The 19,529-nt window shown below is 39.1% G+C and overlaps 1 protein-coding gene across 1 annotated transcript in view; it reads left to right on the top strand.

Moving 5' to 3' along the window:
• Positions 1–15,560, top strand: part of pebp4 (phosphatidylethanolamine binding protein 4) — a 118,051-nt gene extending 102,491 nt beyond the window's left edge. Inside the window, exon 7 of the mRNA XM_016515698.1 lies at positions 15,232–15,560. Within this exon, the coding sequence (XP_016371184.1) occupies positions 15,232–15,323 (92 nt within the window). The 3' untranslated portion in view covers positions 15,324–15,560. The remainder of the gene's footprint in view (positions 1–15,231) is intronic.
• The last annotated feature ends 3,969 nt before the right edge of the window (positions 15,561–19,529 follow it).

Genomic DNA, 19,529 nt, shown 5'->3' with positions numbered 1-19,529 from the left:
TTAAATTACTGGTTTATATGGCCCAATCTCAGTAGATTACACATGTTTTCGGTCCTTGAACTGGATCTCGCTCTGAACATGCACTGTCTGTGGAGGCTTGGCCAGGCACGGTTCCAGAATTAAATTACTGTACTAAACAAAAACTCTGGTGTTTTTCAGTGATGAGTGAATTCTGACCAACTAATACACCTCTAATCGGTCATTGCGTACAAGAAATCAACACATATGTCTGTGATTGGCTACAATGCTCAACGCTGCAAAAACATGTTGTAAATAGTAACGTTTGATGCTCTCCAGAGCTGAAACACAAATACACACTGGATAGTTTGCCAGATCTTCAACCGAGGGTGCGTTTGCTTTCCTTTGAGGGTATTTAGCACACTCTAACACCCCCATAGAACTGGGCCAGTGCTTGGCTAAACTCTCCAGTAACACTTTAGTATAGGAACCAATTCTCAGTATTAAGTTGCTTATTACCATGCCTATTATCAACATATTGTCTGTTTATTAGTACTTATAAAGCACATATTCTGCATGACCATATTCTACAATACATAAACTTAGCAACTACCATACCAACTATTAATAAACAGCAAATTAGGAGTTTATTGAAGCAAAAGTCGTAGTTCATAGTTTGTTAATAGCGAGAATTGGACCCTAAAATAAAGTGTGACCAACGCTCCAAATTGCAGCGGGTCATGGATTCCACGACTAACGATATTTGCCCCCTCTTGCGTCCCACCCCCCCACCTCACACTTTATTTTAACGTACAGTTCTCACTATTAACTAACTATTAACTACTACAACTTTTGCCTCAAACTATAATTTGTTGCTTATTAATAGTCAGTAAGGTAGTTGTTAAGTTTAGGTATGGGGTGGGATTAAGCTATCTAAAATATGTTCATGTAGAATAAGGCATTAATATGTTATACTAATAAATACTAATAAACAGCCAATATGCTAGTAATAATAAGCAACTACTTAATAGTGAGATTTGGTCCTTAAACTAAAGTGATACCCTAATATTTTACTGTTCATTACTGTGAAGCTGCTTCAGAACAATCTGTATTGTATACAGCACTATATAAATAAATGACTAGTAAAAGTGAAGCTTGCATGAACAAACTCCACTAATAACCGAACACATCTGCGTGCATGTGGTGGTCCCGTCTACATAACGTGAGTTTGATTTGTGTGGCCTGTAACCGGTCCCCATCTCTCATGTTCTGCTGACATTCATTGACTAATTGATCTAATTGGAGGGTTTGGAGCATTTGACTGTGGGTGTGGAGACATCTAATGATCATTTTCCACTTCCCCGACTCTTCGCTCGACACAGAGCGCTCTAATGGTGATTCTCCATTTCCCCTGACGCTGAGCTCAACTCAATTTTAGCTTGGGCTTTGATCTTCAAGCATACAGGGAGAGGTGGGCTTCATGCCTGTCGTTCGGCCTCAGCTGTGTGTGTGTGTGTGGGTAGGAAGAGAAATGTGGGTCACGCAAAGGAGTGGGTGTGGAGACATCTAATGATCATTTTCCACTTCCCCGACTCTTCGCTCGACACAGAGCGCTCTAATGGTGATTCTCCATTTCCCCTGACGCTGAGCTCAACTCAATTTTAGCTTGGGCTTTGATCTTCAAGCATACAGGGAGAGGTGCGCTTCATGTCTGCTGTGCGGCCTCTGCTTTGTGTGTGTGTGTGTAGGAAGAGAAATGTGGGTCACGGTAAGGACAGTGACAGCTGGTTGTTACACAATTGGCGATGGGTGGCATGCGGGCGGCAGTGGGCATGAGAGATGTGTGTTGGTGGGGAATCCCCACGCCTCCTCTGCGTCCCGTATTCTTCTCAATGGCCGTCTCAGTGCCAGGGGTTTCACAGGCCACGGGTCAAGCCAAGCGGAGGTGGCAAATGGGCACGTTGGGCCCGGCGTCCTGAGCTGCCAGCTGGCACCAGGCGTCACACACACGTTAACATGCTGGCCTTCAGACTCAAACACAAGGGCGTACAACCCACTGCTTTGTACTCTCCCTAAACAACCCCCCACCCACACACACTCACTCACTCACGCTGCCCACACACACACACACACACACACTGCATGTGTAGTTGTCTCAGAGAGGGATATTTTTACTGTCTCTCTCAGCATTGAGTGTGTGGGAGCCGTGCTTTCATTCAGATGCTTTACCTGTGAGTCTGTGACACACGAGTTGTGAATTGAAAGATTATGAACTCTTTGTTGAAGTATTTGGTGCTATTATTTAAAAATGACGCACAGCTGTTCATTTTGAAGTGTCATGGCATAATAATTGTTTAAAAATAAGTCTACTTACTGTACATGTGAAGAAGAGCTAAATTAATGTTTATTTTTGTTTAGTTTTAGTTTAGTATACTATTATTGTTTTGAATAGTGTTGGGGGTAACGCATTGCAAGTAACGCGAATTATGTAATCAGATTACTTTTTCAAGTAACTAGTAAAGTAACGCATTACTTTTAATTTTACTTTTTAATAAAGTTACTTTTTCAAATAAGTAACGGCAGTTACTTTTTTCCCCATTTATTGATTGACAGCTCTCCTGTCCTCATGTTGAGAGAAATCGGGAGTAAGATGTTACCGTAGTTCTAGAATAAATGTGAACACGCAGTTTGCATCTCACTTACAAAAAAAAACAAAAAACTGATTCAGTATTCCTCAAAATAATAAAAACCGTGAAATGCAACTCAGAATATGACACAAACCTGCAATAATTAAATGTTAAATAACACAAATACACTTTATGTATTTAATCTCATTTTATTATTTTATTAATCCAGTTTTACTGTTTTTTTATTGCTGAAGTGTGCTGAACTTTCTTCTCCTGTATTCTGCTGTAATTTACTTTTCCTTCAGCCTGAAGCTTATTCATTTCACTTTTGGTGTGAAAGGGCTTTTACATTTGCCAAAAATAGAACTTCTTATATTAAAAACAAACAAGCAAGCCCTGCCCAGATTTAAAAAGTAACGCCAAAGTAGCGCAACGCATTACTTTCCATAAAATGTAAAGTAATTAGTTACTTTGTTAGGGAGTAACGCGATATTGTAATGCATTACTTTTAAAAGTACTCAGAATATGACACAAACCTGCAATAATTAAATGTTAAATAACACAAATACACTTTATGTATTTAATCTCATTTTATTATTTTATTAATCCAGTTTTACTGTTTTTTTATTGCTGAAGTGTGCTGAACTTTCTTCTCCTGTATTCTGCTGTAATTTACTTTTCCTTCAGCCTGAAGCTTATTCATTTCACTTTTGGTGTGAAAGGGCTTTTACATTTGCCAAAAATAGAACTTCTTATATTAAAAACAAACAAGCAAGCCCTGCCCAGATTTAAAAAGTAACGCCAAAGTAGCGCAACGCATTACTTTCCATAAAATGTAAAGTAATTAGTTACTTTGTTAGGGAGTAACGCGATATTGTAATGCATTACTTTTAAAAGTAACTTTCCCCAACACTGGTTTTGAATAAATATGAATATTGAATATGATATGGCTATGAAAAATATGAATAAAAATAAATAAAGGGGATTAATATCTGCCTCAATCTGTTCAGTTTTCTTTGGCATTTTAAATAAATACATAAATAAGATTAAACCATTTTATATATACCTGTGTTTTCCTATCATTGTTTTGCCTTCTTTTTCTTAGTTTCAATTCCTAGTTTAAAGTCTTGTGGTGTGGCAAATTAATGTTCAGAGAACAAATGTTTAATGTGTTCTCTTAATTAATATGACATTATTAAAGATATAAAGTAATTAGATATTAAAATGCTAAAAACAGGGTTGTTATAGTTAACTAAAACTAATGATGAAAATAAAACCATAAAAATTGGTAACTAAAAGTGAAATAAAATGTATGATTTTTATTTTATTTATATTAATTTATTTTAATTTATATATTATATTAATTTTAATACAATTCATATTTATTTTATGTTATTGAAGTACATTTTAGAGACACCTAATAAAAAATTGGGAATGTAATTTTAAATATTTTAAACACACACACTTGCATGTTAGGTTTCTGTGAATTGTGGGGACTTTCCATAGACTTCTATTACTTTTATACTGACCAAATGATATTTTCTATCCCCTAACCTATATATAAGTTAAACATCATTTACTATTTTTTATATTTTTTTTCCCCTTGTGGGGACCGCAGGCCAGTCCCCACAATGTATATATATATATATATATATATATATATATAAAGCTATCCTGCCTTAATACCATTGCAAAATTCAAAATCTTGTTGGATATCCTAAATATCCAGCTCCCAGTGCGAATTACTTAACGTCAACGCAGGTGTCTGTATGTCCATATACTTCATGAACTCTGTGCCTTCGCACTACATCAGTGAGGTTATATATAAATTGCACACAGTTGCAGCTGAGCATCATAGGCTAAGACAATGAGAGCCGAGTGAAAGTCAAGTGCTGGTCTTTGAAGTGTGAGTACTTCAAACGAGAGAAGTCAGTCTGTAATCAGTGCAGCACATCTCAGAGTCAGCACTTCTCTGCTGCTGCACAGATCATGCCTACTCACACTGACTCAGATCTGTTAAGACAGGAAGACTGGGAGACTGAGAACATAGCTGTGCAATGGGAAATTACTATGTATTGTATGCATTCAAACATCATTGGCTGTGTTAATGTAACTGCGTCTTCTAAGTTCATTTCAGGTGACAAGTATCACACAGTGTGGGAGAGAATGTTACTTTTAAAAGTAACATGATACATCACTGCAGAACTCCTAATATGTACTACTGTTCAAACGTTTGGGGTCAAGATCTTTTTTTTTTACATTTATTCAACAAGAATGCATTCAAATGCTCAAACACAACAGTAAAGAAACTTACAATGTTAAAAAATGCTACTCTTTTGAGCTTTCTAATCAAAGAACCCCATATAAAAATTTACCACGGTCTCCAGAAAAATATTAAGCAGCACAACTGTTGACAGTAATTTAACAACTGTTGACAGCACAACATTGATAATAATAATCAGAAATGTTTCCTGAGCAGCAAATCCGCATAGAATGATTTCTGAAGGATCATGTGACACTGAAGACTGGAGTAATGATGCTGAAAATTCAAATAGAACTTCTTATATTAAAAACAAACAAGCAAGCCCTGCCCAGATTTAAAAAGTAACGCCAAAGTAGCGCAACGCATTACTTTCCATAAAATGTAAAGTAATTAGTTACTTTGTTAGGGAGTAACGCGATATTGTAATGCATTACTTTTAAAAGTAACTTTCCCCAACACTGGTTTTGAATAAATATGAATATTGAATATGATATGGCTATGAAAAATATGAATAAAAATAAATAAAGGGGATTAATATCTGCCTCAATCTGTTCAGTTTTCTTTGGCATTTTAAATAAATACATAAATAAGATTAAACCATTTTATATATACCTGTGTTTTCCTATCATTGTTTTGCCTTCTTTTTCTTAGTTTCAATTCCTAGTTTAAAGTCTTGTGGTGTGGCAAATTAATGTTCAGAGAACAAATGTTTAATGTGTTCTCTTAATTAATATGACATTATTAAAGATATAAAGTAATTAGATATTAAAATGCTAAAAACAGGGTTGTTATAGTTAACTAAAACTAATGATGAAAATAAAACCATAAAAATTGGTAACTAAAAGTGAAATAAAATGTATGATTTTTATTTTATTTATATTAATTTATTTTAATTTATATATTATATTAATTTTAATACAATTCATATTTATTTTATGTTATTGAAGTACATTTTAGAGACACCTAATAAAAAATTGGGAATGTAATTTTAAATATTTTAAACACACACACTTGCATGTTAGGTTTCTGTGAATTGTGGGGACTTTCCATAGACTTCTATTACTTTTATACTGACCAAATGATATTTTCTATCCCCTAACCTATATATAAGTTAAACATCATTTACTATTTTTTATGTAATTTAACAACTGTTGACAGCACAACATTGATAATAATAATCAGAAATGTTTCCTGAGCAGCAAATCCGCATAGAATGATTTCTGAAGGATCATGTGACACTGAAGACTGGAGTAATGATGCTGAAAATTCAGCTTTGTATCACAGGAATAAATTAGATCTTAAAATATACTCAAATAGAAACCAGTTCTTTTAAATTCAAATAATATTTCACAATATTACTGTTTTCACCGTATTTTTAATCAAATGAATGCAGCCTTGGTGAACTGATTGATTGTAGGCCTCATTGATTTGAGCTTATACACCTCTGTTTTTAAGTGAAAAAGAGCATTTGTGGGTAATTTTAACAATGTTCACTACAATCAGGCCTACAATCAGCCAGATTTAATCCAATAAGAGATTTAATCCAATATTTGTTCTAAGCATGTTTTTTATAGGCCAGTCATTTGTGTCCAGGAACACCACAAGTCAAACAAGATATGGAAAATATATCCCCCCCCCAAAATTATTTTGATGCTACTCTTTTGAGCTTTCTAATCAAAGAACCCCATATAAAAATTTACCACGGTCTCCAGAAAAATATTAAGCAGCACAACTGTTGACAGTAATTTAACAACTGTTGACAGCACAACATTGATAATAATAATCAGAAATGTTTCCTGAGCAGCAAATCCGCATAGAATGATTTCTGAAGGATCATGTGACACTGAAGACTGGAGTAATGATGCTGAAAATTCAGCTTTGTATCACAGGAATAAATTAGATCTTAAAATATACTCAAATAGAAACCAGTTCTTTTAAATTCAAATAATATTTCACAATATTACTGTTTTCACCGTATTTTTAATCAAATGAATGCAGCCTTGGTGAACTGATTGATTGTAGGCCTCATTGATTTGAGCTTATACACCTCTGTTTTTAAGTGAAAAAGAGCATTTGTGGGTAATTTTAACAATGTTTGTTCTAAGCATATTTTTTATAGGCCAGTCATTTGTGTCCAGGAACACCACAAGTCAAACAAGATATGGAAAATATATCCCCCCCCCAAAAAAAATTATTTTGTCTATTTTATTTCATCAGAATGCACGATTACTGTTAAATGGCAATCGATGGAGAAACAGCCCACATTAAGGTAGCCGAAGAACGCTTTGCCTCCACCTCGCGCCATTGACCATGAGTACAGATGAATGTTTTGACCATGTGTACATCTAGTCATAAAAGTGTGATTCTGTCCTAGAAGTCCCACAGAGATTAGATATGTAACTGTAACTGGACGTTTGGCTAATTGATTACCATTTTCCTCCTTTGCTCAGTTCTACAGGACACATGCGCTTTCACCGAGAAACCGCCTCATAGTCCACTTCAGCAGAAATGTGTGAGCTCAGCACTGGTTACTGGGCTGTAATTGAAGCCATTAGCAGCACTGCAGTGTAGTAATGGACCCACATGAGTCTTCCTCCCACTAACTGATTCAGTCATTAATCAAAACCTCCTTGACCAGTGTGCGACGCAGCTTCACCATACAGTCCAACAACACCTGCCACGCCACACACGACCTGTGCATGCGGGTTTCCCGTTTATTTCTTATTCATTCGGTGAAAATAAAGCAAGCTGTTAGGAAGAGCATTAGCCCCCGCTGGTAGATGCTGTAACTACACCATAAAACATCCTTTCTCTTTGACAGCCATTCAAAAACAGTTTCTTAAAAGTCACAAGTATATTTAAATGTATTGAATGATGGAAATTGGTAATGTAAGACTAAATAACAAATGTTTTAGGTTCAAAGAGCCTTGACTATACTGTAAAAGGTTATTTTTTTAAAGTTTAAAGTATGTTTCAGTGTTTCTACTAATTTCACATTTAATTCAACAATCGTTAGAATTAATTGTGAAATTTACTAGCAGTTTCTGAGTGAAAATTGTTTACACAAATTTTTCTTTAGGGTAATATTATAATGTGGTTATAACGTGCAGAATATAGCTAGTCTTTTTCATTTGACAGCTTTCTTGTATGGAGATTGATGAGAAGTGACGATGAGAGTCAGCAGTGCTGGAGTGGATTGCTACCGTTATTCGTTTTCGACAAATCTCTGTATACATTAGCATTAGCTCTGTATACATTAGCAAGAACTCCTGAATATTTTCTCACAAATGCACACAGACAGACACCTCCTGCAAGCATGTCAGTATTGCAGACTTCAGATTCAGTAATGCCCACACCAGATATACCACAATTTCTTTATTTCAGCCCCCTTTACAAAACACACACACACACACACACACACACACTTTAAAAGACGTGTCTTATGTTCACCAAGGCTGCATTTATTTAATCAAAAATACAGTAAAAATATTCCACAATAAAAATATTGTGGAATGTTACTACAAATTTTTACTACAAAAATAATCCCTGAACTAAACTTTAAAACTGGGGGGTTGCGGTGATGCACAGTAACTCAGGACTTCAGAACTATATAATTCAGAATTCAGGATTAGAACTATATACATTATATTACACACTATACAGCCACTTACTATTAAAAAGTCTGCCCAATGTCAAAGCGGTTCTTATTCCTTTGGTGACAATAAAGCAAGCTGTTGGAAATAGCATTAGCCCCTGCCGGTAGATGCTGTAACTACACCATAAAACATATTTGCCCTTTGAGTCATTCAAAAACAGTTTCTATGAAGTCACAAATATATTTAGTGGTCACTAGTGGTTGTCACATACTATAGACCACTGTGGTGCTTATGTGGGAAATTCAGGCTCCAATTTGACGTGCAACATGTTCTGATCCCAGTAGCCCTCTCTATATGGATTTTTTTCTCTATTGTTTTCCAATAAAAAATGACTAAAATCTTTAAATTATTATTATTATTTTATTTTAAATTAATTAATATTGCATTAATATCATAGTGAAGGAAAAATGAAAATATGCTGAAAATTACTTACAATCAGGCCATCCAAGATGTAGGTGAGTTTGTTTGAGTTGTTTCAGCTTTGGATACATGTAGCATTATATCTCTTGCTCATCCATGGATCCTCTGCAGTGAATGGGTGCCGTCAGAATGAGAGTCCAAACAGCTGATAAAAACATCACAATAATCCACACCACCACATCACATCAATTAACATATTGTGAAGCAAAAAGCTGTGTGTTTGTAAGAAACAAACCCATCATTAAGAAATTTTTTACTTACTAAAATACTATTCCATAATACATAATATTGCTTCCTCCAGTCTCGTCTAAATCAGGAGAGAAATATGCACAGATCAAGCACCTTTTACAAGTAAAAACAGTCCAAAACGGTTCTAAACATATAGGTTGGGGAATTTAAATTTGAGAAGAACCTTAATAATGGATTTGTTTTTTACAAACATGCAGCTTTTCACTTCACAAGAACTCATTAAGTGATAGACTGGAGTGCTGTGGATTACTTGTGGATTATTGTGATGTTTTTATAAGCTGTTTGGACTCTCATTCTGACGGCACCCATTCACTGCAGAGCATCCATTGGTGAGCAAGTGATGGAATTTCTACAAATCTGTTACAATGTGGAAACAAACTCATCTTGAATGGCTTTAGGGTGAGTACATTTTTGGGTGAACTATTCCTTTAATGCTGTCCAGCCGCATTGTCAACAGTGCATACCTTAAGTGTGCCTCACGAAACACAAAGATATCTTACCAAGCTTACAGACTGCGTTTCCTGTATTGCGCAAATCAAAAGACAGACAAGAAAGGGTGGAGTCGAGCGGAGGAAGAAAGTGCCGCATCACTCCCCACTTCCTATCTCTGTTTTCCATGAGTCGACAGATTGCGGAATGGAAATAGACGAAATTAACCCAAACACACAAAGAGGCGCGTTATTTTTAGAGCGTTTGTAAATCAGCGCGTTAGCCAACACTCTCCACCCCCTTGACTCCATGATGACATGGAGCGAGAGCTGTCAACAAACTGTTACCAATACCAGCAGAAGCCAGAGGACGAAACTGATGGGCTATTTCCCCAGTTAACCACAGCTTACATCGGGGCTTTCCCGCCGGCCTATTTTTGAGTCCTGAATAAACTGTGAGCTGTATACATTGAATGATGTCTCGATTTTTATAGACAGGTCAACCAAACGCTTGCCTACTCGCTGGATTGAACTGATGTCACGTTGTCGTAATCCAGGCATAGTTTAGTTGTGACTCACTGGTTGTGATCCAGTCCGGTTGGTGGAGACTCGTACTCCTGATCTAGATCTGTCTGCATTAGCGATGTTTGCTACCACTGCCATACTATTGCTCATACGTAGGGATAGTATGAACTCATCCTTCATATTTTTGTCCTGCAGACCTCAATGCTACGGTAAATCAGCTGTGTTGTTGAGGATAAGTTTGCTATTTCTCTTCAAAACAATCAGACTTATAATTTTCACCTTTCAGATGCTAAAACAGGTGAAGAAATTCCATAGACTTACACTGAACATGTAATGTCTCGAGTGAGTATGAGAAACAGTTTCTGGTCCCCATTGACAGCCATAGTATTTTTTTCCATACTCACCTACAAACAAATAAATGGCACTTGATTATGTTTTACAAGAAAATACTATTTCAGTCTTTCTCCTTGTTTGGTCTTGGCGGAATAGATCTGCTACGTTGCTGCAGCAGAGCAAGTACCGAGACTTGTTCCTGCTAATACATCCACAGACATGCTGCTGTGAGCATGTAGAAGTACTGCTGCTGAACATATAACATATATTAAATAACCCCATATATACCATACATCACCCTGTAGCAGATCTATACAGGTGGAGCTGGGGAGGTGGAGGATTTCTGAAGTGCACTGCAACTGCTACAGTAAGCACTTGCCAAGTATTTGAATGTTAAGCAGCAAGCTCATTGGCTGCTTATGCGAAAAGAAACCAATCAGCTGCGCCACGTGAATGATGATGTGATTATATCACATTGAGTTAGAACCTCGGCCTGCACCATCTAGAGTTTTGTGACAGAACTTGTATGTCTTTGACCATTGCATTGCTTTTTGCCATTTTTGTTTGTTAAAATGTTTAAAATGTGACTAGACATGCCTTCATTCTGCTCCGGAGTACTGTTGCATAAGCATTTTTTTATTTATTATTTTATTGTTTTACAAATAACACTTAAAAAAAAAAAGTGCATAGCCTTAGGCTTCTCTACATGAGGACTTTTGATTATGTGTTACAGATGAGTGTCTGCTAGTGGCCAGGTACAGGTGTGTGTGTGTGTGTGTGTGTGTGTGTGTGTGTGTGATGCCCTGGCTGTAGTGGGGTCAAACAGGGGTCGTGATCTGCAGAGGCGGAACATTATCTCCTCATGTTCTCAGGTCCAGAGGCCTAGAGGTCACATGACCTCATAATGCCAGGTCACTTTACTTTCTAACACTGAAAAGAAACCAATCAGCTGCACCGTGTGAATAATGATGTGATTATCAGATTGGGTTAGAACCTATCGGCCTGCGCCATCTAGAGTTTCAAGACAGAACTTTGTATGTCTTTGACCACTGCATTGGTTTTTGCCATTTTCGTGTAATGTTTAAAATGTGTTTAGAGATACCTATGTTCTGCTCAGGAGTGCCGATGCTGATCGTTTGGTCTGAAGAGTTTCATGTCTAAAAGAAGTGCAAAAATGTTAGCTATGTGAATGCTAGGCTACTCTAAGCTAAGAAAATTAAACCCTTTCTTTGACTTGATCTTTTGATCATGAACAAATATGTAATTTTTAAACTTTTTAGTGTTGTTATTAAAAATAATAATAATGATTAAAAAATGTGCATAGCCTCAGATGAAATCTGCAGGCTCCCCTGCATGAGGACTGTTGAATATGTGTTACATCTGATGATGATGATGATGAGAGTCTGCTAGTGGCCAGGTACAGGTGTGTGTGTGTGTGTGTGATGCCCTGGCTGTAGTGGGGTCAAACAGGGGTCGTGATCTGCAGAGGCGGAACATTATCTCCTCATGTTCTCAGGTCCAGAGGCCTAGAGGTCACATGACCTCATAATGCCAGGTCACTTTACTCCATTTCTAACACTCAATTAGAGAGAAACCTGACATCTTCACACACAACACACGAGTCACATGCACACACACCTCTCTATCTCACAATCAGCACTTACATCAGTTTCTATTAGTTATGCAATTTGAAACCTGTATGACTTTCTTTCATGAGCAGAACACAAAAGATACTACTATATCATTTTTTTAGTCCACAAAACAGTTATAGAATATATATAGAGTGGTGGCCAAAATTATTGGAACACTTGGCATATTTAAGAGGTTTCAGTTGTTTTTGTTGAATTGGCCATTACAATACCCATTAAACAAACTATTGCCAGAACTACCTGCGAAGGAAGGAATCTGCTGGAACATTAAAAATTATGGACTGGCCCCCTCAAAATCCAGACCTCAACCCCATCGAGCAAATTTGGGGCGAGTTGGAAAATAAACTGGACAGATCTATTGTACATTCAAAGGAAAGCCTTTGGCTTGAGTTGCAGAAGGCATGGGATGACATTAGTATTGAAGTTCTCTGGAAATATATTGACACTATGCCAGAGAGATGTGCTGCTGTAATTGCTGCAAAAAAGGTGGACATATCCACTTTTAATTTTAATATTTGGTAAAAATGATTTAGAACTCACTTCATCTGATATTTGCTGTGCTCAGAGCAACCATCTGCATGTTTCATGAACATTATGAAATGAAATCATGTTTTGGAGGCCAAAAGGGTAAATATTTTCAGATCTGTCAGGTGTTCTAACAATTTTGGCCATCACTGTATATACCTTAAAAAAATAGTAAGCTACTTGTTACATAAATAATATACTTTAAATTAATATCCTTAAGTGTGAACAGAATGTAATGTTTTCAGACACATTGCATGTTATTTACAATTAAATGAAACTATTATAGTTTGCATGTACATTGAAAGCAGTTAGTTGAACTTAAAAGAGTTTTTTTGACCCACTTAAGTAGGATCTTTATGTAAGTTTATAAGTCTATTTACATTTGACTAAATATGGTTAAGGTGTAACTGCTGAATATACTGACTAGCATTTGTTTGTAAACTAAAATATACTTTAATGTCATTACTATTAAAAACTTGTGTTTAAAAGCTTAATAAAATGTCACATTTAAAATTTGAGATTATTAGTCTTAAGTAGCCTTTTATTTCATTAATATTATTGTATCTGCAAGTACAGATTTTTTTTCTTTAAAAAAAAATATACTTTTAAACTACACTACAAGTGCACGTTGAAGATTTTAAAGGGATGGTACACTCAAAAAATGAAAATTGTCATGATTTACTCACCCTCAAGTTGTGTACTTTTTTCCATACTATGGAAATCAATGGCTACCAAGAATTGTGTGGTTACCAGTAATATCCGTGATCTTCTTTTATGTTCAACAGAAGAAACAAACTCATACAGGTTTGGAACAACTTCAAGGTGAGTAAATTATGACAGATTTTTTCATTTTCAGGTGAACCATCCCTTTAAGCACACTTCTTTTTCACAAGTGCAAGGCAGCCAACTTTTGTGGTCACGAGTTTAATTCCTAGAGAACAAACTTGCTAAAGTGTATATACTGTACCTTGACATTGCTTTGCAGAAATGTAAGGTTAAATGCGTATAGTTGTTCATAGACAGTGTCTGGTGAGCTATAAAGCCGCAAGAAGCAGTGGAAAGCAACTATGACATTTTCCTTTAAAATCACACTTGCAAACTCACAACTCACACCCACTTGCATTCAAACATACAAACAAGCACACACACACACACACTCACATTTGATCTTTCCAGGATGTGGTGCACTGTGCTGTGTGCACGGACGGGGTTTCCCTCCTCACCACTACAGCATTTCCGCCTCGGCCGCGTGTTTGTCTGTGCACACAGCTAGCGGAAGAAATTGCAATTTGAAATGGGCATTGTTGCTGCTTTGCTTTTGTTCTGCAATATACTTTTGATTGGTTGAAGGGGCAAAGTATTATTTTATTTATTAATTTGTCTGTTTTACAAATATCTCTAAATATCTCATAGACTTCATCTAGTTTTATAAAGATTTCACCAGTTGCAGTTTGCTTGATGTACACAGAAGAACAATTAAAGAGCCTCCAAATTCAGAACTTTGCATTTTCAGTCTTGGACGCAGCTTGTTGGCGCTTTATTCCAAATGTGATTTCACATTTGCTTTTAGGAATGTGGTTATTGCCGGAATTGGAGAAGTGATATTGTCATAGCAGCCGGAGTTACGTCTGGTATTTATCTAGTTGTCCTGCCAAAACGTTCTTTCTCATGTTGCCACCTCCAGCACTGTGACAGGCTGTGTGTTTTATTTAGAGATGAGATGCTCGCAGTGATTCACAGCCCACCAAGGCCCTGAGACACGTGCGCCATTACAAGATTCTCCATTAAACGCGTTCAGTTACCGTTTGTAACGACTACATTGAAATGTTTAGCCGGAGAAGCTCAGTCACGGGAAAACTCGTGAAAAGTACAGATAATAGTAAAAGGAGACAGGTTGTTATACATGATGAAAATGGCAGTGGGTTGAGTTTTGTGACAAAAGCCTGCATCAGTATAAAAGCTATTACAGTGCCAAGCACTTTTCATGTTGTTTCTTTATCTTGTGGTAAAAAAAATAATAATAATATTAATGCATTTAGCTGCATTTACGTTTATGCTTTTCATTTATTCATTTTTTATGTACAGCAATAAAGGAACAAAAAATTTAAATAGCAATAATAACAATATTATGATGTTTATTTATTTGTTTATCTACAGCAATAAAGAAATAAATAGCAGTAACAATATTAAAAAAACAAATGAATAATAATAATAATAATAATAATAATTTGATTTATTTTATATAGCAATAAATAAATATACATATTATAGAAATAATAACCAAATATAATATATGTATGTAATATGTATATGTATATGTAATATGTATGTATTTATTCATTTTTTCAACTAATTATTAAATTATAATTTTTTTTTATTATTTTTGTCATCTTGTGGCACATATGTTTGAAAGAGCTCATGAAATAGTTTGATGAGCACATCTTTTTCCTGTGTTGATTTTCTCATTGATATAGGATGTTGGAGTGGGTCATATAGAAAGGTTGTTGTTATTTTCATGTAGCCAGTTTATGTTACAGTGGGACAGAAGCATACAGTCACACACAAGAGCAATGAAAGGCTTTGTTGTTGGTTTTCTAGGTAACTGGGATCCGCAGGCATTTGTTGAGAGGTTTGGTCTGGCTAGACCAGTGGCTTCACTTCAGTTCCTCACCCAAAACCACAAGGACTAGGACACCTCCAGCCTGCTGCTCTTTGACCTCTGGCCTTCACACTCTGTGGCTCATTTTTGTCCCAATTCTGATATTATATCAATAATTAATGTATTTAGGCACATTCATATTTAGGTGAATATTAAACTACCGTAATAAAAGATGAATTGTGTTGTTTCCTTATGTCTGAAATGTAACTTGTAGGAATGTGTTGTGTTGATGTAATATCACTTATCTCACATGTTCATAAAAATCGAAATAAAGGTCATAGTCATATCAAGACTCCTTTTTCTGAATGTAAGCAGCATGTTTATAAAATGTTGTAAATATTAATGGGAAAGAAAACAACTATCCCACAAAGTGTATTTTAGTAATTTCTCCCACACTCTAGCTCTGTTCCAAAACCTACCGTAGTGTGCTGCCTTGCTGTCAGCTGCCTACATAGAGAGCTGCCATCATAACCATGGAACCTCCTAAATGACCGGTATGGAGCGCTCCACCACCAAAAAAAAAAAAAAATGGACCTGTATGTGCATGACAACTGGGACAATTTTGTACCTTATTTACTACTAAAAGGTACTTAAAGTTAAGAGTGCCCACAGAGAAGCCTGTTATAACTTTACATCTTCATCTTATCTAAAAATGCCAATACACAGATATTTTCATAATAACATGGTCTGGAATGAAGAAAATGATCGATATGATTGATATTCAAAATGGTAAGCAAGAGGTGCTTTGTTTATGGTTTGTATTTTCACAGTCCTAGGTTTGGTTGTCATTTTTAAGTGACAAATATAGACTACTGCCACTGGTTTCCTTTCTAATAGTCTCCCGTTGCGTGAGACGCTAAGTGGAAAACTCCTGTTTTACTCTGTACTGAAGCCTGATTTGTTCATGTTTGTGTAGCTGCACAAACCAATGGTGCTTTAGCCCGCCAGAAAGGGCGGAGCCGACCCTTATATAAGTCGGCTCAGAGCGACATTCATCAGATCATTCTCCTTCAGCGACGAAGATCATCTCTTCGCTGACTCTGGAAGAAGCCAAGAAGAAGCAGAGGAAGCTCCAGCTCTGCTCGCCGCCGTCGAAGACGCCCAAGCAGTGAGGATTCCCTGCGGCCATCCGGCGCGTGAAGAACAAGCCAGAGAGCGAATTTCCTAAAGAGCAAATTTCAGCGTGCGTTGTTGCAAATGTTGTTGCCGCGATCCTTCAGCGACGAAGATCATCTCTTCGCTGACTCTGGAAGAAGCCAAGAAGAAGCAGAGGAAGCTCCAGCTCTGCTCGCCGCCGTCGAAGACGCCCAAGCAGTGAGGATTCCCTGCGGCCATCCGGCGCGTGAAGAGCAAGCCAGAGAGCGAATTTCCTAAAGAGCAAATTTCAGCGTGCGTTGTTGCAAATGTCGTTGCCGCGAATGTGGCTCATGCAAGGATCCCAAGGGCACAGTGAGTGCGTCGCCTGTCTCGGCAGCGCCCATGCAGAGGTTGCGCTCACTGAAGGCTCATGCTCCCATTGCGAGAGTATGAGTCTTTCCCGTCTCCGCTCGTGGATTGCCTTTTTTTCACTAAGGCGGTCCCCTCACTCAGCTCTCCCGTTTCCTTTCTCTCCTAAGAGAAAGAAACAGTGGAGCAGCGGGTCCTTCTCAGCAGGTTCGAGCGGTGTCATGTCGGCTTAGCACCTGCGGGCGCTTCCTCCCCAAGTGCCCTGGCCCCGCGGCTGTGGGCCACCAGAAGAATCCCACCACTCAGCCTGCAAAGCCGGTGCAGCCTCAACGGAAATCTGAGCATGGGCTGCAGCAGCGCCCCCGGATGGCGAAACGCTTCCCCTTTCTGAAGCGTCAAGGTCCCCGCCCACGAGTTGTGCTTTCAGCCGCCTAAGCTGTCCTGATGCACTAGAGAGGAAGAGGAGGGGCTCTGTTCTCGCCTCGGCCGGAACTCCCCGCAAAACAGCTCACTTTCATCCTCCGAGCACCTCAGAGCAATGGAGTTTCATTTCCAGCGGGTCAAGTCCTGCAGGTGCAGCGCATACCCAAATGTTTTACCACTGTGATAGCAGACCCACATACAATAAAGAGCAAATTTCCTCTTCACACTCTCTCACACACTCACGCAAATGCAAGTTCCCCGCCTTCTCTCGGCGAGCTCTCATTCGCAAAAATAAACCCTCTCGCCTCCCGTTTCACGGCTTGGGCAGCCATTCCAGGAGTGTCGAGTTGGGTTTTAAAAAACTATTCAGCGAGGTTACTCGCTTCAGTTCGCTCGCAGACCACCTCGCTTCAGAGGCGTTATTCAAACTTCTGTTCCAGAAAACGAAGCGCTCATTCTCCGACAAGAAGTGCAGACATTGCTTGCAAAAGGCACTGTGGAAATAGTGCATCCTGTCAGGGTAGACCACCGCTGTATCAAGGCTGTGGCCCCCTGGACGACCTCTCGCCTGTTCCAAACAGGAACGAGGTTAGGTCTGACCCCCAGAAGGAAGGTAATCACAACGGACGCGTCCAACTCGGGTTGGGGCGCCCTGTTGGAGGGCAATACGGCAATCAACTGCCTAGAAATGTTGGCGGTTTTCTTAGCCCTGAAAACCTTCCTTCCAGCCATAAAAGGGCACCACGTCTTGACGTGCATGACGGTGGTGGCTTACATCAATCACCAAGGCAGTCTCAGGTCACACACTCTTTACAGGATGGCTTGTCGCCTCCTTTTTGTGCACAGAAAGAACTCCTCTCGTTAAGGGCGGTTCATGTGCTGGGCAGATTGAGCCTTGGCGCAGACATGCTGTCCAGAGGCAAGGTAGCCTCTGGGCGCTACACCCTCAAACGGTTCAAGAGATCTGGTCAGTCTTCGGGAGGGAAGAGGTCGACCTCTTTGCCTCAGAAGACAGCTCTCACTGCCCAACATACTTCTCAATACAGCGAGATGCTCTGGCCCACGACTGGCCCAGTGCTCGCCTATACTCGTTTCCCCGATCGCCCTGATTCCTCAGGTCATCAGGCGGGTCAGAAAGACCAAGTGCTCTCTCCTCCTAGTAGCCCCGCTCTGGAGGAACCAGGCCTGGTTCCCAGAGCTAGTGCAGCTCTCAGCAGCAGCCCTGTGGCCCATTCCGCTGAGGAGGAACCTTCTCTCGCAGGCGATAGGCATGATTTGGTATCCCTGGCTGGAGCTGTGGAGCCTTCATGTATGGTGCCTAAACGGGAGCTTAATCAGCTCCCAGCGAGAGTAAGCAATACCATTTTGGAGGCAAGAGCGCCATCTACAAGACGACTTTACAGCCCCCAGCAAGAGTAAGCAATACCATTTTGGAGGCAAGAGCACCATCTACAAGACGGCTTTACAGCCTAAAATGGGCGGTCTTCCTTAACTGGTGTTCTGCACGAAGTTTGGACCCGATATCATGTGACGTGTCCCATGTGCTAACCTTTTTGCAAGAGCTGCTGGATAAGGGGCGTGCCCCCTCCATGCTCAAAGTGTATGTGGCAGCTATCGCAGTGAACCATTCTCTCGAAGCTGGCCAATCGATCGGCAGAAATGACCTGATCGTTAAGTTTTGAACGGTGCACGGGGGCTGAATCCTCCTCGCCCTCAGACTGTGCCGTCTTGGGACTTGTCTATAGTCCTGCAGGCCCTAAAAGGGCCTCCCTTCGAGCCACTAATTTCGGCCAATCGCTTAAAACGGCCCTCCTCCTTGCCTTGGCGTCGGTTAAGTGAGTGGGTGACTTGCAAGCACTGTCAATCAATGCCTCATGTCTTGAGTTTGCGCCTAATGACTGTAAAGTCATTCTAAAACCAAGACATGGTTATGTTCCTAAAGTGCCCTCAACTCCATTCAGAGCTCAGGTGATCTCCCTATTGGAGCTCCCACAGATGGTGTTATGTTCCTAAAGTGCCCTCAACTCCATTCAGAGCTCAGGTGATCTCCCTATTGGCGCTCCCCGTTACAGATGGTGAGCAGGGTCCGAACATGCTCTGTCCAGTAAGGGCTCTGAGAGTATACCTAGAGCGATCTAGCCTGTTTACACAGTCAAAGCAGCTGTTTGTTTGCTTTGGAGGCCGCAATAAAGGACTGCTGGCCACAAAATCAGCGACTTTCTCGCTGGATCGTTGATGCGATAGCCTTGGCTTACACCTCAAAAGGCTTGCAGTGCCCTATAGGTGTGAGGGCCCATTCCACAAGAGGGATGGCCTCCTCCTGGGCGTGGTCCAGCAGAATTTCTATTGGTGAGATCTGTGCGGCCGC

Source organism: Sinocyclocheilus rhinocerous, unplaced genomic scaffold (genome assembly GCF_001515625.1).
Source record: "Sinocyclocheilus rhinocerous isolate Xijiao unplaced genomic scaffold, SAMN03320098_v1.1 scaffold1198, whole genome shotgun sequence".
Classification (NCBI taxonomy): Eukaryota; Metazoa; Chordata; class Actinopteri; order Cypriniformes; family Cyprinidae; genus Sinocyclocheilus; species Sinocyclocheilus rhinocerous.
Note: the sequence above shows the minus strand (reverse complement) of the source record. Positions and strands in the feature narration are given on the sequence as shown.